General features: G+C 50.8%; 1 protein-coding gene across 1 annotated transcript in view; it reads right to left on the minus strand.

Moving 5' to 3' along the window:
- LOC137326802 (nesprin-2-like) overlaps positions 1 to 23,393 on the minus strand; it is a 130,122-nt gene that overhangs the window by 67,214 nt on the left and 39,515 nt on the right. The window contains exons 3-10 of the mRNA XM_067992196.1: positions 22,913 to 23,008; positions 21,814 to 21,894; positions 21,618 to 21,710; positions 17,761 to 17,891; positions 13,345 to 13,541; positions 9,482 to 9,606; positions 5,769 to 5,945; positions 4,222 to 4,356 (exon numbers count right to left, since the gene is read on the minus strand). Coding sequence (XP_067848297.1) covers positions 4,222 to 4,356; positions 5,769 to 5,945; positions 9,482 to 9,606; positions 13,345 to 13,541; positions 17,761 to 17,891; positions 21,618 to 21,710; positions 21,814 to 21,894; positions 22,913 to 23,008 — 1,035 coding nt within the window. The remainder of the gene's footprint in view (positions 1 to 4,221; positions 4,357 to 5,768; positions 5,946 to 9,481; positions 9,607 to 13,344; positions 13,542 to 17,760; positions 17,892 to 21,617; positions 21,711 to 21,813; positions 21,895 to 22,912; positions 23,009 to 23,393) is intronic.

Below are 23,393 nucleotides of genomic sequence, written 5' to 3' on the forward strand. Positions count from 1 at the left end.
ATCATGAGACTGTGACCCCTCGTTCTGGACATCCCAGCCAGGGGAAATATACTCCCTGCATCCAGTCTGTCTAGCCCTGTCAGAATTTTATATGTTTCAATGAGATCCCCTCTCATTCTTCTAAACTCGAGTGAATACAGGCCGAGTCGACCCAATCTCTCCTCATACGACAGTCCTGCCATCCCAGGGATCAGTCTGGTGAACCTTTGCTGCACTCCCTCTATGGCAAGTATATCCTTTCTTAGGTAAGGAGACCAAAACTGCACACAATACTCCAGGTGCGGTCTCACCAAGGCTCTATATAACTGCAGTAAGACATCCCTGCTCCTGTACTCAAATCCTCTTGCAATGAAGGCCAACATACCATTTGCCTTCCTAACTGATTGCTGCTCCTGCATGTTTGCTTTCAGTGACTGGTGCACAAGGACATCCAGGTCCCTTTGTACATCAACATTTCCCAATCTATCACCATTTAAATAATACTTCGCCTTTCTGTTTTTCCTTCCGAAGTGGATAACTTCACATTTATCCACATTATACTGCATCTGCCATGTATTTGCCCACTCACTGAACTTGTCTAAATCACCTTGAAGCCTCTTTGCATCCTCCTCACAACTCACGATCCCACCTAGTTTTGTGTCATCAGCAAACTTGGAAATATTACATTTGGTTCCCTCATCCAAATCATTGATATATATTGTGAATAGCTGGGGCCCAAGCACTGATCCCTGCGGTACCCCACTAGTCACTGCCTGCCACCCCGAAAAGACCCATTTATTCCTACTCTCTGTTTCCTGCCTGTTAACCAATTCTCAATCCATGCCAGTATATTACCCCCAATCCCATGTGCTTTAATTTTGCACACTAACCTCTTATGTGGGACTTTATCAAAAGCCTTCTGAAAATCCAAATAAACCACATCCACTGGTTCTCCCTTATCTATTCTACCAGTTATATCCTCAAAAAACTCCGGTAGGTTTGTCAAACATGATTTCCCTTTCATAAATCCATGTTGACTTTGTCTAATCCTGTTGATATTTTCTAAGTGTCCTGTTATCACATCCTTTATAATAGACTCTGGCATTTTCCCTACTACTGATGTTAGACTAACCGGTCTGTAGTTCCCTGTTTTCTCTCTCCCTCCTTTTTTAAATAGCGGGGTTACATTTGCCACCCTCCAATCTGCAGGAACTGTTCCATAATCTATAGAATTTTGGAAGATGACAATCAATGCATCCACTATTTCCATGGCTACCTCTTTTAGTACTCTGGGATGCAGATTATCAGGCCCTGGGGATTTATCAGCTTTCAGTCCCATTAATTTCTCCAGTACTTTTTTTTACTAATACTAATTGCCTTTAATTCCTCCTTCTCACCAGTCCCTTGGTTCCCTAGCATTTCTGGGAAGTTATTTGTGTCCTCTTCCGTGAAGACAGAACCAAAGTATTTGTTTAATTGCTCTGCCATTTCCCTGTTCCCCATTATAAATTCTCCCGTTTCTGACTGTAAGGGACCTACATTTGTCTTCACTAATCTTTTTCTTTTTACAGTCCACTTTTATGTTCCTTGCAAGTTTACTCTCATACTCTATTTTTCCCCTCTTCATCAATCTCTTGGTCCTTTTTTGCTGAATTCTAAACTGCTCCCAATCCTCAGGCTTGTTACTTTTTCTGGCAACTTTATATGACTCCTCTTTGGATCTAATACTATCTTTAATTTCTTTTGTTAGCCATGGTTGGGCCGCATTTCCTTTTGTGTTTTTGCACCAGAAAGGAATGTATAATTGTTGCAATTCATGCATTCGTTCCTTAAATGTTAGCCATTGCCTATCCACAGTCATGCCTTTTAATGAAGCTTCCCAATCTATCACAGTCAACTCGCTCCTCATACTTTCGTAGTTTCCTTTGTTTAGATTTAGGACCCTAGTTTCGGATTGGACTACTTCACTTTCCATCTTAATGAAGAATTCTATCATGTTATGGTCACTCTTCCCTAAAGGACCCTGCACAACAAGATTATTAATTAACCCCTTCTCATTGCACAATACCCAATCTAGGATAGCCTGTTCCCTGGTTGGCTCCTCAACGTACTGGTCTAAAAAACCATCTCGTACACACTCCAGGAATTCATCCTCCACAGTATTATTGCTAATTTGGTTTGGCCAGTCTATATGTAGATTAAAGTCACCCATGATTACTGTAGTACCCTTGTTACATGCATCTCTAATTTCCTGTTTGATGCCATCCCCTACATTACCACTACTGTTTGGAGGCCTATTGACAACTCCCACCAGTGTTTTCTGGCCCTTGGTGCTTCTTAACTCCACCCAGACTGATTCTACATCTTGATTTTCTGAGCCAATATCCTTTCTCACTGTTGCTCTGATTTCATCCTTTACTAACAACCCCACCCCACCTCCTTTTCCTTTTTGCCTGTCCTTCCTAAATATCGAATACCCTTGGATATTCAGCTCCCAGCCTTGGTCACCCTGCAGCCATGTCTCTATAATCGCAATTATATCGTATCCGTTTACATCTATTCGCGCTGTTAGTTCGTCTACCTTATTACGAATGCTTCGTGCATTCAGATACAGTGCCTTTAGATTTGTCTTTTTAACATTTTTAGACATCTTAACATTTTTTTGTACAATGGCCCTATTTGTCTTATTACCATTTTTTCTTACCCGGACCCTATTAGTTAGTGCACTCTTTTGTTTGTGCGCTCTGTCCCTTCCTGACACAATTTAGTTATCCTTACCCCAATCACTTTCCTGCACTGCTTCCTTGTCTTTTCTCGTTAGCATTCTAGATTTCTCTCCATCAGGACCCTCCCCCCGCCTTATTTAGTTTCATGCCCTATCTACCTCCCTAGTTATTTGATTCGCTAGAACACTGGTCCTAGCACGGTTCAGGTGAAGCCCGTCCCAATGGAACAGCTCCCTCTTTCCCCAGTACTGGTGCCAGTGCCCCATGAATCGAAACCCCTGTCTCCCACACCAATCTTTGAGCCACGCATTCATCTCCCTGATCTGATTTACCCTGTGTCAATTTGCTCGTGGCTCAGGTAATAATCCAGAGATTATCACCTTTGTGGTTCTGTTTCTTAATTTAGTCCCTAGCTGCTCAAACTCTCTCAGCAGAACCTTTTTCTTAGTCCTACCTATGTCGTTGGTACCTACGTGGACCACGACAACTGGATCCTCCCTCTCCTACTCCAAGTTCTTCTCCAGCCCGGAGGAGATGTCCTTAACCCTGGCAGCGGGTAGGCAACACAGCCTTCGGGACTCTCGCTCCTGGCTGCAGAGAACGGTGTCTGTCCCCCTAACTATACTGTCGCCTACGACAACCACCTTCCTTTTTACTCCCCCCACTTGAACAGCTTCCTGTACCACGATGTCATGGTCAGTTTGCTCGTCCTCCCCGCAGTCCCCACCATGTCCTTTCTGTAATATAGAGGCCAGAACTGAGCACTGTACTCCGAGTCTGGTCTAAATAAGGTCCTCTGTTTCTCTCTCTCTTGACCTCCCACCAAAGCTTTGCTCATATTTTCCTCTCAATTGTGGCTCATCCTCTGTATCCTTTTCCAGTAACTCAGGGTGGACCAGTGCACTGCCTCTCGGTGCCAGCCGTGGCTCATGGGATTCACTCTCGCCACTAGAATCAAAAGATCGAGGGTTCGAGCCCCACTCCAGAGACTTGAGCACACAATCCAGGCCGACACTCCCAGGGCGGTACTGAGGGAGTGCTGCACTGTCGGAGGTGCCGTCTTTCAGATGAGACGTTAAACCGAGGCCCCGTCTGCCCTCTCAGGTGGATATCAAAGATCCAACGGCATGATTTCGAAGAAAAGGAGGGGAGTTCTCCCCGGTGTCCAGGCCAATATTTATCCCTCACCTGAGACAAATTATCTGGTCATTATCTCATTGCTGTTTATGGGATCTTGCTGTGCGCAAATTGGCTGCCATGTTTCCTACATTACAACAGTGACTACATTTCAAAAAGTACTTTACTGGCTGTAAAGCGCTTTGGGACAGCGTGAAATGGTGAAAGATGCTCTCGATATGCAAGCCCTTTCTTTCTTTTCACTGAACGCTGGCTCTCCATTCAGACTGTACGTTCTGACTGGTTGTAAAGTCCCGAGCCCAATTTGCCGAACTGCAATCTTGGTGGGAATGGGTCTACAATGGCAGCCCGTAGTCAGAAGATTAGCCTATTGTCTCACCTCCCACTTTTGGCAGATCTCTTCCCTCATTTCCTCAACGAGCTGTGACTTCTGAGGGGCTAAAATGGCTTTTATTTTATCTGTCGCTTCCAGAAAATTTGCCAGCAGCCCAGAATCAAAGTTCTTGAACATTTCCTGTGGAGAACATTGAAAAGCTCAATGAGTGTTCGTTCAACACCAACAGATCGTCAGTAAAATCCCCACATCGATGATGATATCGACTGTAGCTGGAATTCAAAAGGGCACAAAGCATTTCTTAAGCCAAGGGAGTGAGGGGGATGGGAGGGTGAGGGGGGGTGGGGGAGTGAGGGGGGCGGGGGAGTGAGGGGGGCGGGGGAGCGAGGGGGGCGGAGGAGCGAGGGGGGCGGAGGAGCGAGGGGGCGGAGGAGCGAGGGGGCGGGGGAGCGAGGGGGATGGGGGAGTGAGGGGGCGGGGGAGTGAGGGGGATGGGGAGTGAGGGGGATGGGGGAGTGAGGGGGATGGGGGAGTGAGGGGGATGGGGGAGTGAGGGGGGTGGGGGAGTGAGGGGGGTGGGGGAGTGAGGGGGATGGGGAGTGAGGGGGATGGGGGAGTGAGGGGGGTGGGGGAGTGAGGGGGCGGGGGAGTGAGGGGGATGGGGGAGTGAGGGGGGTGGGGGAGTGAGGGGGCGGGGGAGTGAGGGGGATGGGGAGTGAGGGGGGTGGGGGAGTGAGGGGGCGGGGGAGTGAGGGGGATGGGGGAGTGAGGGGGGTGGGGGAGTGAGGGGGTGGGGGAGTGAGGGGGGTGGGGGAGTGAGGGGGCGGGGGAGTGAGGGGGCGGGGGAGTGAGGGGGGTGGGGGAGTGAGGGGGCGGGGGAGTGAGGGGGCGGGGGAGTGAGGGGGGTGGGGGAGTGAGGATGTGAGGGAGAGGCGGGGGAGTGAGGGGGATGGGGGAGTGAGGGGGATGGGGGAGTGAGGGGGGTGGGGGAGTGAGGGGGGTGGGGGAGTGAGGGGGCGGGGGAGTGAGGGGGGTGGGGGAGTGAGGGGGATGGGGGAGTGAGGGGGGTGGGGGAGTGAGGGGGGTGGGGGAGTGAGGGGGGTCGGGGAGTGAGGATGTGAGGGAGAGGCGGGGGAGTGAGGGGGCGGGGGAGTGAGGGGGCGGGGGAATGAGGGGGCGGGGGAGTGAGGGGGGTGGGGGAGTGAGGGGGATGGGGGAGTGAGGATGTGAGGGAGAGGCGGGGGAGTGAGGGGGCGGGGGAGTGAGGGGGCGGGGGAGTGAGGGGGCGGGGGAGTGAGGGGGTGGGGGAGTGAGGGGGATGGGGGAGTGAGGGGGATGGGGGAGTGAGGGGGATGGGGAGTGAGGGGGATGGGGGAGTGAGGGGGGTGGGGGAGTGAGGGGGCGGGAGAGTGAGGGTGTGGGGGAGTGAGGGTGTGAGGGAGAGTAAGGGGGCGGGAGAGTGAGGGGGCAGGAAAGTGAGTGTTCCAACCCACTCACCCCCGACCCCCTCGCCCTCCACTCCCCTCACCTCCCGAACCCCTCGCGGGCGAGGGCGCTTTGCAGATGGCGGTGGATCTTGCCCGATTTTCTACCTGGTGCTTGGCAACGAGTTCCTCCAGCGTCCCCCTCTCACTGAGGAGCAGCACGGTCTCCTGGATGCCAGCTTCAATCCGCCCCCTCGCTTCCTCAAAGTCTCGCTTGACCTCAGCCTTGGACACGTGGTGATCGCCCGCCCCATCTGGCCGGGAGACCAGCGCTTCCGTGCCCACCTAACACAAGAGAGACAGAGAAATCCAGTCAGCATTTTCCTCTTATCCCGAGGGGTTAGTCACACGCACTGCCAACGTGTGTTTGAGGCCTCTGGAAATAGGGAGAGAATCACTGGTTCGGCCTCAGCTGGAGTATTGTGTCCAATTCTGGGCACCACACTTTAGGAAGGATGTCAAGGCCTTGGAGAGGGTGCAGAGGAGATTTACTAGAATGGAACAGGGATGAGGGACTTCAGTTATGTGGAGAGACTGGAGAAGCTGGGGTTGTTCTCCTTAGAGCAGAGAAGGTTAAGGGGAGATTTGATCGAGGTGTTCAAAATCATAAAGGGTTTTGATAGAATAAATAAGGAGAAACTGTTTCCAGTGGCAGGAGGGTCGGTAACCAGAGAACACAGATTTAAGATAATTAGCAAAAGAACCAGAGAGGGAGATGAGGAGAATTATTTTTTTTACAGGTCCCCTCCTCTCCTGAAGGTGCTGACTCTCACTGGGGTACAGGTCCCCTCCTCTCCTGAAGGTGCTGACTCTCACTGGGGTACAGGTCCCCTCCTCTCCTGAAGGTGCTGACTCTCACTGGGATACAGGTCCCCTCCTCTCCTGAAGGTGCTGACTCTCACTGGGGTACAGGTCCCCTCCTCTCCTGAAGATGCTGACTCTCACTGGGGTACGGGTCCCCTCCTCTCCTGAAGGTGCTGACTCTCACTGGGGTACAGGTCCCCTCCTCTCCTGAAGGTGCTGACTCTCACTGGGGTACGGGTCCCCTCCTCTCCTGAAGGTGCTGACTCTCACTGGGGTACAGGTCCCCTCCTCTCCTGAAGGTGCTGACTCTCACTGGGGTACAGGTCCCCTCCTCTCCTGAAGGTGCTGACTCTCACTGGGGTACGGGTCCCCTCCTCTCCTGAAGGTGCTGACTCTCACTAGGGTATGGGTTCCATCAATACCAGATGCCTGGTACCCCACCAAAGTGGCCATTCTTAATCGATTTCCTTGACGGTGTGTCGGCAGCCTATTTGACCGTGAAGGGCTTCAGAGGTCTTTCTGACGGAAGTCACTGAGTAGCAGATGATTTTTCCCCAACTAGCCAAGGAGATGGAGGTTAATCACAGCACCCTGAACACTGCTCTGGCTCACCACGAGCAGGCAATTGCACCAGGCACAATCTGCTCCACCGTGTCGCTAAATTTACGTGCGAGTCGGCACAGGCACGATGGGCCGATTGGCCTCCTTCTGTGCTGTGTGATTCTATGATGTTATGATTCTCGGTGAATCATCGTTGAAAGCTCTTTGCTTTCATCTGCAGAATGTAACAGGCTGCCTGTGGGACAAACGCATCCACCTCCCTCAAGTATTTTAGAGATACTCATAAACTCAAGAACAGTCGGCTGGTTAGATTCACCCACCTCACGCTCTCTGGATTACTAGTCCAGCCCTCTGGATTACTAGTCCTGGCCTCTGGATTACTAGTCCTGGCCTTTGGATTACTAGTCCAGGCCTCTGGATTACTAGTCCTGGCCTCTGGATTACTAGTCCTGGCCTCTGGATTACTAGTCCAGCCCTCTGGATTACTAGTCCTGGCCTCTGGATTACTAGTCCTGGCCTTTGGATTACTAGTCCAGGCCTCTGGATTACTAGTCCTGGCCTCTGGATTACTAGTCCAGGCCTTTGGATTACTTGTCCAGGCCTTTGGATTACCAGTCCTGGCCTTTGGATTACTAGTCCAGCCCTCTGGATTACCAGTCCTGGCTTTTGGATTACTAGTTCAGGCCTTTGGATTACTTGTCCAGGTCTCTGGATTACTAGCCCTAGCCTTTGGATTACTAGTCCAGCCCTCTGGACTACTAGTCCTGGCCTTTGGATTACTAGTCCTGGCCTTTGGATTACTAGTCCAGCCCTCTGGACTACTAGTCCTGGCCTTTGGATTACTAGTCCTGGCCTTTGGATTACTAGTCCAGGCCTCTGGATTACTTGTCCAGGCCTTTGGATTACTAGTCCAGCCCTCTGGATTACTAGTCCTGGCCTTTGGATTACTTGTCCAGGCCTCTGGATTACTAGTCCTGGCCTTTGGATTACTAGTCCAGGCCTTTGGATTACTAGTCCAGCCCTCTGGATTACTAGTCCTGGCCTTTGGATTACTTGTCCAGGCCTCTGGATTACTAGTCCTGGCCTCTGGATTACTAGTCCAGCCCTCTGGATTACTTGTCCAGGCCTCTGGATTACTAGTCCTGGCCTCTGGATTACTTGTCCTGGCCTCTGGATTACTAGTCCAGCCCTCTGGATTACTAGTCCAGGCCTTTGGATTAATTGTCCAGGCCTCTGGATTACTAGTCCTGGCCTTTGGATTACTAGTCCTGGCTTTTGGATTACTAGCCCTGGCCTCTGGATTACTAGTCCTGGCTTTTGGATTACTAGTCCAGGCCTTTGGATTACTTGTCCATCCCTCTGGATTACTAGTCCAGGCCTCTGGATTACTTGTCCTGGCCTCTGGATTACTAGTCCAGGCCTTTAGATTACTTGTCCAGGCCTCTGGATTACTAGTCCTGGCCTCTGAATTACTTGTCCTGGCCTCTGGATTACTAGTCCAGCCCTCTGGATTACTAGTCCAGGCCTTTCGATTACTTGTCCAGGCCTCTGGATTACTAGTCCAGGCCTTTGGATTACTAGTCCAGCCCTCTGGATTACTTGTCCAGGCCTCTGGATTACTAGTCCTGGCCTCTGGATTACTAGTCCTGGCCTTTGGATTACTAGTCCTGGCCTCTGGATTACTTGTCCAGGCCTCTGGATTACTAGTCCTGGCCTTTGGATTACTAGTCCAGCCCTCTGGATTACTTGTCCAGGCCTCTGGATTACTAGTCCTGGCCTTTGGATTACTAGTCTAGGCCTTTGGATTACTAGACCAGCCCTCTGGATTACTAGTCCTGGCCTTTGGATTACCAGTCCTGGCCTTTGGATTACTAGTCCTGGCCTTTGGATTACCAGTCCTGGCCTTTGGATTACTAGTCAAGGCCTCTGGATTACTAGTCCTGGCCTCTGGATTACTAGTCCAGGCCTCTGGATTACTAGTCCAGGCCTTTGGATTACCAGTCAAGGCCTCTGGATTACTAGTCCAGGACTCTGTATTACTAGTCCTGGCCTTTGGATTACTAGTCAAGGCCTCTGGATTACTAGACGAGGCCTCTGGATTACTAGTCCTGGCCTCTGGATTACTAGTCCAGCCCTCTGGATTACTAGTCCAGGCCTCTGGATTACTAGTCCTGGCCTTTGGATTACTAGTCCAGGCCTCTGGATTACTAGTCCAGGCCTTTGGATTACTAGTCAAGCCCTCTGGATTACTAGTCAAGGCCTCTGGATTACTCGTTCAGTAACATGACCAGTCTATAACCGGACCCTCAGCCTCTGAAACTGGGGGGGAGAAAACTGGGAAGAAATGAACAACAATAAAGGAGGCGCTTAAACTGGAGGACAGGGCAATAGTACAGGGATCACGAGACGATCGCCCCGATCTCACTCAGTGCCCCGAAGATCAATCAGCCGCTCACCAATGGAGGAGACTGTGTCGGTCCCTCAGCTCCGTCCACGGGCATGGGGTGGTCTCTGGAATATTGCAGGAACTGCGCCACGTAGATTATCATCGACTTCTCATCGGGATTACGGACATCAACATCTGGGGATGAAAACACCCGAGTCAAGGTGATGAACCGCCCGAATCCCAGGATTATATAAACCGCCCGAATCCCGGGATTATATAAACCGCCCGAATCCCTGGATTATATAAACCGCCCGAATCCCGGGATTATATAAACCGCCCGAATCCCGGGATTATATAAACCGCCTGAATCCCGGGATTATATAAACCGCCTGAATCCCCGGATTATATAAACCGCCCGAATCCCGGGATTATATAAACCGCCTGAATCCCCGGATTATATAAACCGCCCCCGAATCCCGGGATTATATAAACCGCCTGAATCCCCGGATTATATAAACCGCCCGAATCCCAGGATTATATAAACCGCCCGAATCCCGGGATTATATAAACCGCCCGAATCCCGGGATTATATAAACCGCCTGAATCCCCGGATTATATAAACACCCGAATCCCCGGATTAAATAAACCGCCCGAATCCCCGGATTACATAAACCGCCCGAATCCCTGGATTGTATAAACCGCCCGAATCCCTGGATTATATAAGCACCCAAATCCCTGGATTATATAAACCGCCCGAATCCCCGGATTATATAAACCGCCCGAATCCCCGGATTATATAAACCGCCCGAATCCCCGGATTATATAAACCGCCCGAATCCCTGGATTATATAAACACCCGAATCCCTGGATTATATAAACCGCCCGAATCCCTGGATTATATAAACCGCCCGAATCCCTGGATTGTATAAACCGCCCGAATCCCTGGATTATATAAACAACCGAATCCCTGGATTATATAAACCGCCCGAATCCCCGGATTATATAAACCGCCCGAATCCCTGGATTATATAAACCGCCCGAATCCCTGGATTATATAAACCGCCCGAATCCCCGGATTATATAAACCGCCCGAGTCCCCGGATTATATAAATCGCCCGAATCCCTGGATTGAATAAACCGCTCGAATCCCTGGATTGTATAAATCGCCCGAATCCCCGGATTATATAAACACCCGAATCCCCGGATTATATAAACCGCCCGAATACCCAGATTATATAAACCGCCCGAATCCCGGGATTATATAAACCGCCCGAATCCCTGGATTAAATAAACCACCCAAATCCCCGGATTATATAAACCGCCCGAATCCCTGGATTAAATAAACCGCCCAAATCCCCGGATTATATAAACCGCCCGAATCCAGGGATTATATAAACCGCCCGAATCCCGGGATTATATAAACACCCGAATCCCTGGATTATATAAACCACCCGAATCCGTGCATTATATAAACCGCCCGAATCCCTGGATTATATAAACACCCGAATCCCTGGATTTTATAAACGCCCGAATCCCGGGATTATATAAACACCCGAATCCCTGGATTATATAAACGCCCGAATCCCTGGATTGTATAAACCGCCCGAATCCCGGGATTATATAAACACCCGAATCCCTGGATTATATAAATCGCCCGTATCCCTGGATTATATAAACACCCAAATCCCTGGATTATATAAACCGCTCGAATCCCCAGATTATATAAACCGCCCGAATTCCCGGATTATATAAACCGCCCGAATCCCCGGATTATATAAACACCCAAATCCCCGGATTATATAAACCGCCCGAATCCCCGGATTATATAAACCGCCCGAATACCCGGATTATATAAACACCCGAATCCCTGGATTATATAAACCGCCCGAGTCCCTGGATTATATAAACCGCCCGAATCTCCGGATTATATAAACCCCCCGAACCCCTCGATTAGATTCCAGTCTGTAACTCACTCCCGGGTATCTGTTATTCTATATATCAACCCCCCGAACCCCTCGATTAGATTCCAGCCTGTAACTCACTCCCGGGTATCTGTTATTCTATATATAAACCCCCCGAACCCCTCGATTAGATTCCGGCCTGTAACTCACTCCCGGGTATCTGTTATTCTATATATAAACCCCCCGAACCCCTCGATTAGATTCCAGTCTGTAACTCACTCCCGGGTATCTGTTATTCTATATATAAACCCCCCGAACCCCTCGATTAGATTCCAGTCTGGAACTCACTCCCGGGTATCTGTTATTCTATATATAAACCCCCTGAACCCCTCGATTAGATTCCAGCCTGTAACTCACTCCCGGGTATCTGTTATTCTATATATAAACCCCCCGAACTACTCGATTAAATTCCAGCCTGTAACTCACTCCCGGGTATCGGTTATTCTATATATAAACCCCCCGAACCCCTCGATTAGATTCCAGCCTGTAACTCACTCCCGGGTATCTGTTATTCTATATATAAACCCCCGAACCCCTCGATTAGATTCCAGTCTGTAACTCACTCCCGGGTATCTGTTATTCTATATTTAAACCCCCCGAACCCCTCGATTAGATTCCAGTCTGTAACTCACTCCCGGGTATCTGTTATTCTATATATAAACCCCCCGAACCCCTCGATTAGATTCCAGTCTGGAACTCACTCCCGGGTATCTGTTATTCTATATATAAACCCCCTGAACCCCTCGATTAGATTCCAGCCTGTAACTCACTCCCGGGTATCTGTTATTCTATATATAAACCCCCCGAACTACTCGATTAGATTCCAGCCTGTAACTCACTCCCGGGTATCTGTTATTCTATATATAAACCCCCGAACTACTCGATTAAATTCCAGCCTGTAACTCACTCCCGGGTATCAGTTATTCTATATATAAACCCCCGAACCCCTCGATTAGATTCCAGTCTGTAACTCACTCCCGGGTATCTGTTATTCTATATATAAACCCCCCGAACCCCTCGATTAGATTCCAGTCTGTAACTCACTCCCGGGTATCTGTTATTCTATATATAAACCCCCCCGAACCCCTCGATTAGATTCCAGTCTGTAACTCACTCCCGGGTATCTGTTATTCTATATATAAACCCCCCGAACCCCTCGATTAGATTCCAGCCTGTAACTCACTCCCAGGTATCTGTTATTCTATATATAAACCCCCCGAACCCCTCGATTAGATTCCAGTCTGTAACTCACTCCTGGGTATCTGTTATTCTATATATAAACCCCCCGAACCCCTCGATTAGATTCCAGCCTGTAACTCACTCCCGGGTATCTGTTATTCTATATATAAACCCCCTGAACCCCTCGATTAGATTCCAGCCTGTAACTCACTCCCGGGTATCTGTTATTCTATATATAAACCCCCCGAACCCCTCGATTAGATTCCAGCCTGTAACTCACTCCCGGGTATCTGTTATTCTATATATAAACCCCCCGAACCCCTCGATTAGATTCCAGCCTGTAACTCACTCCCGGGTATCTGTTATTCTATATATAAACCCCCCGAACCCCTCGATTAGATTCCAGCCTGTAACTCACTCCCGGGTATCTGTTATTCTATATATAAACCCCCCGAACCCCTCGATTAGATTCCAGCCTGTAACTCACTCCCGGGTATCTGTTATTCTATATATAAACCCCCCGAACCCCTCGATTAGATTCCAGCCTGTAACTCACTCCCAGGTATCTGTTATTCTATATATAAACCCCCCGAACCCCTCGATTAGATTCCAGCCTGTAACTCACTCCCAGGTATCTGTTATTCTATATATAAACCACCCAGATTTCGCCCACCTCACTCCTTTCCTTTCCTCCTTCCTGCCCTCCCTCCTTCCTTCCTACCTTCCCTCCTTCCCTCCCTCCACTCAGCCCTGACCCTCTGTGTCTCCAGGTTTTCTATCTGTAGATTCTCACCTTGTGCTTCGAGCAGTCTGGGTATTTTCAGTTCCTGCTCTGCGACCCTGAAGACCGTTTCCAGATTCTCCTTGTCCGACCTGTGCTCGAACTCCTGCAGGTCGATCAGACCAGGTCGAAGGGCGTTGATAATGGCAACGAAGGCTCGGCCGCTCCTCCAACTGGTGCTGAAATTTCCAACATTAACGCCCACCCTCCTGTAACAGGGTCACAGTCCTGGTCACTCTCTCACCATACACGGTTCCCTTGGTAACAGGGTCCAGTATTGGTCAATCTGTCACCGTACGATGAGATCAGAGAGACCCAGGGCCAATCCCTGGTTTGCACTGAACCAGCTAATTGCAGGGGAGGCTGGGGTGGAGGGGAGGAGATGAGGTCGAGGGGGGAGATGAGGTCGAGGGGGGGAGATAAGGTGGAGGGGGGTGATGAGGAGGGGGGGGAGATGAGGTCGAGGGGGGGAGATGAGGTGGAGGGGGGGAGATGAGGTGGAGGGGGGGAGATGAGGTGGAGGGGGGGAGATGAGGTCGAGGGGGGTGATGAGGAGGGGGGGGAGATGAGGTCGAGGGGGGTGATGAGGAGGGGGGGGAGATGAGGTCGAGGGGGGGAGATGAGGTGGAGGGGGGGAGATGAGGTGGAGGGGGGGAGATGAGGTGGAGGGGGGGAGATGAGGTCGAGGGGGGGAGATGAGGTGGAGGGGGGGAGATGAGGTGGAGGGGGGGGAGATGAGGTGGAGGGGGGGAGATGAGGTGGAGGGGGGGAGATGAGGTGGAGGGGGGGAGATGAGGTGGAGGGGGGGAGATGAGGTGGAGGGGGGGAGATGAGGTGGAGGGGGGGAGATGAGGTGGAGGGGGGGAGATGAGGTGGAGGGGGGGAGATGAGGTCGAGGGGGGTGATGAGGAGGGGGGGGAGATGAGGTCGAGGGGGGGAGATAAGGTGGAGGGGGGGAAATGAGGTGGAGGGAGGGAAATGAGGTGGAGGGAGGGAGATGAGGTGGAGGGAGGGAGATGAGGTGGAGGGGGGGAGATGAGGTGGAGGGGGGGAGATGAGGTCGAGGGGGGGAGATGAGGTGGAGGGGGGGAGATGAGGTCGAGGGAGGGAGATGAGGTCGAGGGGGGGAGATGAGGTCGAGGGTATTACAATTGGCCCCAGCACCACTGGGCTAAGGAAGGGAAGGGAATCAGCCAGGGCTCCACTTGAATAGGAGGAGGCCGTTCAGCCCCTCAAGGCTGTTCCACCATTCAATTAGATCATGATTGATCTGTATCTTAACTCCATCCACCCGCCTTAGTTCCATAACCCTTAATACCCTTAAGCAACAAAAGTCTATCAATCTCAGTTTGGAAATTTTCAATTGATCCCCAGCCTCAACAGAAGAGAGTTCCAGATTCCCACTCCCCTTTGTGTGAAGAAGTGTTTCCTGACATCACCCCTGAACGGCCTGGCTCTAATTTTAAAGTCATGCCCCCTTGTCCTGGACTCCCCCCACCAGAGGAAATAGTTTCTCTCTATCTACCCTATCAAATCCTTTAATCGAGTGACATCAAGACTACAGCACAGAGAAAGGCCATTCAGCCCAATAGGTCTATGCTGGTGTTTATGCTCCACACGAGCCTCCTCCCTCCCGACTTCATCTCACCCTATCAATACACCCTTCTATTCCTTTCTCCCTCATGTGTTTATCCAGCTTCCCCTTAAATGCATCTATTCTATTCACCTCAACTACACCTTGTGGGAACGAGTTCCACATTCTCACCGCTCTCTGGGTAAAGAAGTTTCTCCTGAATTCCCTATTGGATTTATTAGTGACTATCTTATATTTATGGCCTCTAGTTCTGGTCTCCCCCACAAGTGGAAACATCTTCTCTGCATCTACCCTATCAAACCCTTTCATAATCTTAAAGACCTCTATCAGGTCATCCCTCAGTCTTCTCTTTTCTAGAGAAAAGAGCCCAGCCTGCTCAGCATTTCCTGATAGGTATCACCTGTCACTTCTGGTGTCATCCTAGTAAATCTTTTTTGCTCCTTCTCCAATGTCTCCATATTCTTTCTATAATATGGAGACCAGAACTGTTCACAATACTCCAAGTGTGGTCTAACCAAGGTTCGATACAAGTTTAACATAACTTCTCTGCTTTTCAATTCTATCCCTCGAGAAATGAACCCCAGTGTTTGATTTGCTTTTTTATGACCTTATTAACCTGCGTCACTACTTTTAGTGATTTGTGTATCTGTACCCCCAGATCCCTCTGCTCCTCTGTCCCATTTAGACTCTTATTATCCAAGCAGTGTCTGGCCTCCTTATTCTTCCTACCAAAATGCACCACCTCACATTTAACTATATTGAAATTCATTTACCAATTACACACCCATTCTGAAAGTTTATTAATGTCCACTTGCATTTTGACACACGCTTTCTTTGTAATCATCTTAAACACTTCAATTTGATCACCCCTTAATCTTCTAAACCCAAGGGAACACAAGCCTAGCCAATGCAACCTGTCCTCAAAATTTAACCCTTTAAGCCCTGGTATCATTCGGATGAATCTGCTTTGCACCCCCTCCAAGGCCAATATATCCTTCCTGTGGTGCAGTGCCCAGAACCGAATACTGTACTCGAGATGGGGTCTGACCGAGGCTCTGTACCGCAACTCACTGCGGGGATCGCAGACTGACCCTTACAACTCAACAACTCACTGTGGGGATCGCAGACTGACCCTAACAACTCAACAACTCACTGCGGGGATCGCAGACTGACCCTAACAACTCAACAACTCACTGCGGGGATCGCAGACTGACCCTTACAACTCAACAACTCACTGTGGGGATCGCAGACTGACCCTAACAACTCAACAACTCACTGTGGGGATCGCAGACTGACCCTTACAACTCAACAACTCACTGCGGGGATCGCAGACTGACCCTAACAACTCAACAACTCACTGTGGGGATCGCAGACTGACCCTTACAACTCAACAACTGACTGTGGGGATCGCAGACTGACCCTTACAACTCAACAACTGACTGTGGGGATCGCAGACTGACCCTAACAACTCAACAACTGACTGTGGGGATCGCAGACTGACCCTTACAACTCAACAACTCACTGTGGGGATCACAGACTGACCCTTACAACTCAACAACTCACTGCGGGGATCGCAGACTGACCCTAACAACTCAACAACTCACTGTGGGGATCACAGACTGACCCTAACAACTCAACAACTCACTGCGGGGATCGCAGACTGACCCTAACAACTCAACAACTCACTGTGGGGATCGCAGACTGACCCTTACAACTCAACAACTGACTGTGGGGATCGCAGACTGACCCTTACAACTCAACAACTCACTGTGGGGATCGCAGACTGACCCTTACAACTCAACAACTCACTGTGGGGATCGCAGACTGACCCTAACAACTCAACAACTCACTGTGGGGATCGCAGACTGACCCTAACAACTCAACAACTGACTGTGGGGATCGCAGACTGACCCTAACAACTCAACAACTCACTGCGGGGATCGCAGACTGACCCTTACAACTCAACAACTCACTGCGGGGATCGCAGACTGACCCTAACAACTCAACAACTCACTGTGGGGATCGCAGACTGACCCTAACAACTCAACAACTGACTGTGGGGATCGCAGACTGACCCTTACAACTCAACAACTCACTGTGGGGATCGCAGACTGACCCTTACAACTCAACAACTCACTGTGGGGATCGCAGACTGACCCTTACAACTCAACAACTGACTGTGGGGATCGCAGACTGACCCTTACAACTCAACAACTCACTGCGGGGATCACAGACTGACCCTTACAACTCAACAACTCACTGTGGGGATCGCAGACTGACCCTAACAACTCAACAACTCACTGTGGGGATCGCAGACTGACCCTTACAACTCAACAACTCACTGTGGGGATCGCAGACTGACCCTTACAACTCAACAACTCACTGTGGGGATCGCAGACTGACCCTTACAACTCAACAACTCACTGTGGGGATCGCAGACTGACCCTTACAACTCAACAACTCACTGTGGGGATCGCAGACTGACCCTAACAACTCAACAACTGACTGTGGGGATCGCAGACTGACCCTTACAACTCAACAACTCACTGTGGGGATCGCAGACTGACCCTAACAACTCAACAACTGACTGTGGGGATCGCAGACTGACCCTTACAACTCAACAACTCACTGTGGGGATCGCAGACTGACCCTTACAACTCAACAACTGACTGTGGGGATCGCAGACTGACCCTTACAACTCAACAACTCACTGTGGGGATCGCAGACTGACCCTTACAACTCAACAACTCACTGTGGGGATCGCAGACTGACCCTTACAACTCAACAACTCACTGTGGGGATCGCAGACTGACCCTTACAACTCAGCCCCTTACTTTGCCTTTTCCTGAACCCACTGCAGCAAGGCTTCCTTTGCGTGGAGTGATGGTTTGCGTCTCCCTGGAGATGTTGCTGTCGGTGAGGAATCCAAACGGTGTGAAAGCTCCACGCCGGCGAGTTTCTGGATCTGCTCAGAGATATGTCAAACTCAGTGACTCTGAATATAATGTACAACCTCCCCTAGTAAATACGTAGACTCCCCGGCACTGTCACTGCTTTACCCCAAGCACACTCGCACTTTTACCCACTGTGTACTGGACATGTACAGGAGCTCACACTGAGACACACACGGGCCGTACAGTCCCAGACAGGAGTGAATCGTTCCCTTTTACCCACTGTGTACTGGACATGTACAGGAGCTGACACTGAGACACACACGGGGCCGTACAGTCCCAGACAGGAGTGAATCGTTCCCTTTTACCCACTGTGTACTGGACATGTACAGGAGCTCACACTGAGACACAGACGGGCCGTACAGTCCCAGACAGGAGTGAATCGTTCCCTTTTACCCACTGTGTACTGGACATGTACAGGAGCTCACACTGAGACACAGACGGGCCGTACAGTCCCAGACAGGAGTGAATCGTTCACTTTTACCCACTGTGTACTGTACAATGTACAGGAGCTCACACTGAGACACACACGGGCCGTACAGTCCCAGACAGGAGTGAATCGTTCCCTTTTACCCACTGTGTACTGGACATGTACAGGAGCTCACACTGAGACACAGACGGGCCGTACAGTCCCAGACAGGAGTGAATCGTTCACTTTTACCCACTGTGTACTGGACATGTACAGGAGCTGACACTGAGACACAGATGGGCTGTACAGTCCCAGACAGGAGTGAATCGTTCACTTTTACCCACTGTGTACTGTACAATGTACAGGAGCTCACACTGAGACACAGACGGGCCGTACAGTCCCAGACAGGAGTGAATCGTTCCCTTTTACCCACTGTGTACTGTACAATGTACAGGAGCTCACACTGAGACACACACGGGCTGTACAGTCCCAGACAGGAGTGAATCGTTCCCTTTTACCCACTGTGTACTGTACAATGTACAGGAGCTCACACTGAGACACAGACGGGCCGTACAGTCCCAGACAGGAGTGAATCGTTCCCTTTTACCCACTGTGTACTGGACATGTACAGGAGCTGACACTGAGACACAGACGGGCTGTACAGTCCCAGACAGGAGTGAATCGTTCCCTTTTACCCACTGTGTACTGGACATGTACAGGAGCTCACACTGAGACACAGACGGGCCGTACAGTCCCAGACAGGAGTGAATCGTTCCCTTTTACCCACTGTGTACTGGACATGTACAGGAGCTCACACTGAGACACAGACGGGCCGTACAGTCCCAGACAGGAGTGAATCGTTCACTTTTACCCACTGTGTACTGTACAATGTACAGGAGCTCACACTGAGACACAGACGGGGCCGTACAGTCCCAGACAGGAGTGAATCGTTCCCTTTTACCCACTGTGTACTGTACAATGTACAGGAGCTGACACTGAGACACACACGGGCCGTACAGTCCCAGACAGGAGTGAATCGTTCACTTTTACCCACTGTGTACTGGACATGTACAGGAGCTGACAATGAGACACAGACGGGCCGTACAGTCCCAGACAGGAGTGAATCGTTCCCTTTTACCCACTGTGTACTGTACAATGTACAGGAGCTGACACTGAGACACAGACGGGCCGTACAGTCCCAGACAGGAGTGAATCGTTCACTTTTACCCACTGTGTACTGGACATGTACAGGAGCTCACACTGAGACACAGACGGGCCGTACAGTCCCAGACAGGAGTGAATCGTTCCCTTTTACCCACTGTGTACTGGACATGTACAGGAGCTCACACTGAGACACACACGGGCCGTACAGTCCCAGACAGGAGTGAATCGTTCCCTTTTACCCACTGTGTACTGGACATGTACAGGAGCTGACACTGAGACACAGACGGGCCGTACAGTCCCAGACAGGAGTGAATCGTTCCCTTTTACCCACTGTGTACTGGACATGTACAGGAGCTGACACTGAGACACACACGGGCCGTACAGTCCCAGACAGGAGTGAATCGTTCCCTTTTACCCACTGTGTACTGGACATGTACAGGAGCTGACACTGAGACACAGACGGGCCGTACAGTCCCAGACAGGAGTGAATCGTTCACTTTTACCCACTGTGTACTGGACATGTACAGGAGCCGACACTGAGACACACACGGGCCGTACAGTCCCAGACAGGAGTGAATCGTTCCCTTTTACCCACTGTGTACTGTACAATGTACAGGAGCTGACACTGAGACACAGACGGGCCGTACAGTCCCAGACAGGAGTGAATCGTTCACTTTTACCCACTGTGTACTGGACATGTACAGGAGCTCACACTGAGACACAGACGGGCCGTACAGTCCCAGACAGGAGTGAATCGTTCCCTTTTACCCACTGTGTACTGGACATGTACAGGAGCTCACACTGAGACACACACGGGCCGTACAGTCCCAGACAGGAGTGAATCGTTCACTTTTACCCACTGTGTACTGTAGATGTACAGGAGCTGACACTGAGACACAGACGGGCCGTACAGTCCCAGACAGGAGTGAATCGTTCACTTTTACCCACTGTGTACTGTAGATGTACAGGAGCTCACACTGAGACACAGACGGGCCGTACAGTCCCAGACAGGAGTGAATCGTTCACTTTTACCCACTGTGTACTGTAGATGTACAGGAGCTGACACTGAGACACAGACGGGCCGTACAGTCCCAGACAGGAGTGAATCGTTCACTTTTACCCACTGTGTACTGTAGATGTACAGGAGCTCACACTGAGACACAGACGGGCCGTACAGTCCCAGACAGGAGTGAATCGTTCACTTTTACCCACTGTGTACTGGACATGTACAGGAGCTCACACTGAGACACACACGGGCCGTACAGTCCCAGACAGGAGTGAATCGTTCACTTTTACTCACTGTGTACTGTAGATGTACAGGAGCTCACACTGAGACACAGACGGGCCGTACAGTCCCAGACAGGAGTGAATCGTTCACTTTTACCCACTGTGTACTGTACAATGTACAGGAGCTGACACTGAGACACAGACGGGCCGTACAGTCCCAGACAGGAGTGAATCGTTCACTTTTACCCACTGTGTACTGTACAATGTACAGGAGCTGACACTGAGACACAGACGGGCCGTACAGTCCCAGACAGGAGTGAATTGTTCCCTTTTACCCACTGTGTACTGGACATGTACAGGAGCCGACACTGAGACACAGACGGGGCCGTACAGTCCCAGACAGGAGTGAATTGTTCCCTTTTACCCACTGTGTACTGGACATGTACAGGAGCTGACACTGAGACACAGACGGGGCCGTACAGTCCCAGACAGGAGTGAATCGTTCCCTTTTACCCACTGTGTACTGGACATGTACAGGAGCCGACACTGAGACACAGACGGGCCGTACAGTCCCAGACAGGAGTGAATCGTTCCCTTTTACCCACTGTGTACTGGACATGTACAGGAGCCGACACTGAGCCACAGACGGGCCGTACGAAACCAGACGGGAGAAATCGTAGGAGCATTAAAAAATTGAGCGTTTTTATTAATTTTCTTTGAACACTTCTGTTGTAAAAATATTGGAGATGGGGGGAAAAGGCTGTTTGGTTGGGCAGGGCAGTTAGAGGGAGGAGGTCATGAGATGAAACCTCCAGGAACATGTCCAGTCAGAGTTGGCGACCCAGGCCTGCAGCAGGTGGTGTATGTACAGAGGGGGGGAGCTTGTACTGATTGTCGAATTCCATCCGCCCTCCCCCCAAGCAGTGGGTAAAATACATACGTGGAGATGCAATATGATGGACCAGATCAGCCCCAGCACAATAGTCGGCTTCCCCTCCACGATGTCCGGGACATTAATGTTCACCAGTTTTATCTGAAATACCAAGGCAGGCAGCCGTCACCGAATAATTCAACCCTAATTCCCAACAAAACACAAAACCCAATGCGGCAAAATAAAGTCAAATAAAATAACTGACCGATTTGGTCCTTATAAATTGCAGGGCCGTTCTGATGTTGGTCCTCCAGTGAATCTGGGTCGAGCCCCCACTCTCGCGATCCTGCAGGGGCACAGTGCGGAGACCATGTTAACGCCGTGAATTGCCCTCGCTTTCAAAACCTTCCCTCGCTTTCTTCTTCCCTCGCCCCAAAAAAACCCCAGGCTTCCCCTCTGACTCTCCGCAGCCAGGCTCGATCCAGCCCTCACCCGGCCTCCGCGTACAAGAGCAGCGGCCAATGGCGGGTGATCAGGCAGTGGGAGCCCAGGCCCATTGTCCCCCTCCTTACCCCAGGGTTGCTGAGGTCAAGGGGAGAACCCGCTTGTCAGACTGGGGATGGAACCTGGGACCAGCCTGGACGTCAGAAATACTAAACTGACAAACCTCAGAGCCGGAAACCGCAGGACCGCGGAGCCTGAAACCGCAGGACCGCGGAGCCGGAAACCGCAGGACCGCGGAGCCGGAAACCGCAGGCCCACAGTGCCTGAAACCACAGGCCCACAGTGCCTGAAACCACAGGCCCACAGTGCCTGAAACCACAGGCCCGCAGTCCCTAATTATCATCTATTAATTGCTGACTGGTGAATCAGCCCTTCAGGGTTCCCTTAAGTAGAGTCAAATAGATCGAGGAGAATTGTATGATCGAATAATCGTACATGGACGGTGGATGGAGTACGATTACCAAACCCCCAGGATTGTTCCTGGAGTCTCCAGGAACTGAAGATTAATCTCCCAGACACTGCTGTGAGCAAATACCCGGGAGAAATCATGGGCGCATTGAACAAAAATTGTGTTTTTTCCAATTTCTTTGAACGCTTTTCGTTATGAAAGCACGAAAGGTTGATTGGGGGAAAATGCTGTTTGATTGGGCGGGCGTTTGGAGGCGGGAGGTCATGTGGTGAAACCTCCAGGAATAGAGTTGGCAACCCTGGGAATGGGGTGGGGGTTGATGGGCCAAACGGCCTTTTCTCAGCCTCTCTGTGTCGTGACTTCACACATCGCACCGGGGCAGCGGGTTTATCGATCTAACGGATAATTAAAACCATCCCGGGGTTTGCTCATCGCTCAGTTCCTTTCTCACCAGCCGCTGTCCTGAGAGAACCTCCAGTAAATCCAGGAGTCTTTGTCCGTCCCGAAGATCCCGGAACAAATCCTGGACCACAGACGGCGTCTTGTGCTGTCGGAATACAAAAAGCAGTATGTTAGTCTGATTCACGCGCCCCGCGGACACCCAGCGCCCTGCCCCGGCTCAGTGAGCAGCACTCCCACCTCTGAGTCATAGGTTCAAGCCCCCACTCCAGAGGCTTGATCACAAAATCCAGGCTGACCCTCCCAGTGCGGTACCGAGGGGGTGCTGCACTGTCAGAAGTGCCATCTTTTGGATGAGGCGTTAAACCGAGGCCCCGTCTAGCCTCTCAGGTGGACGTAAAAGATCCCACGGCCGCTATTTCGAAGGAGAGCAGGGGGAGTTCTCCCCCTGGTGTCCTGGGGCCAATATTTTCCCCTCAAACAACATCACTAAAAACAGATTATCTGGTTATTATCACATTGCTGTTTGTGGG

This window comes from Heptranchias perlo, chromosome 10, assembly GCF_035084215.1.
Source record: "Heptranchias perlo isolate sHepPer1 chromosome 10, sHepPer1.hap1, whole genome shotgun sequence".
NCBI classification, from domain to species: domain Eukaryota; kingdom Metazoa; phylum Chordata; class Chondrichthyes; order Hexanchiformes; family Hexanchidae; genus Heptranchias; species Heptranchias perlo.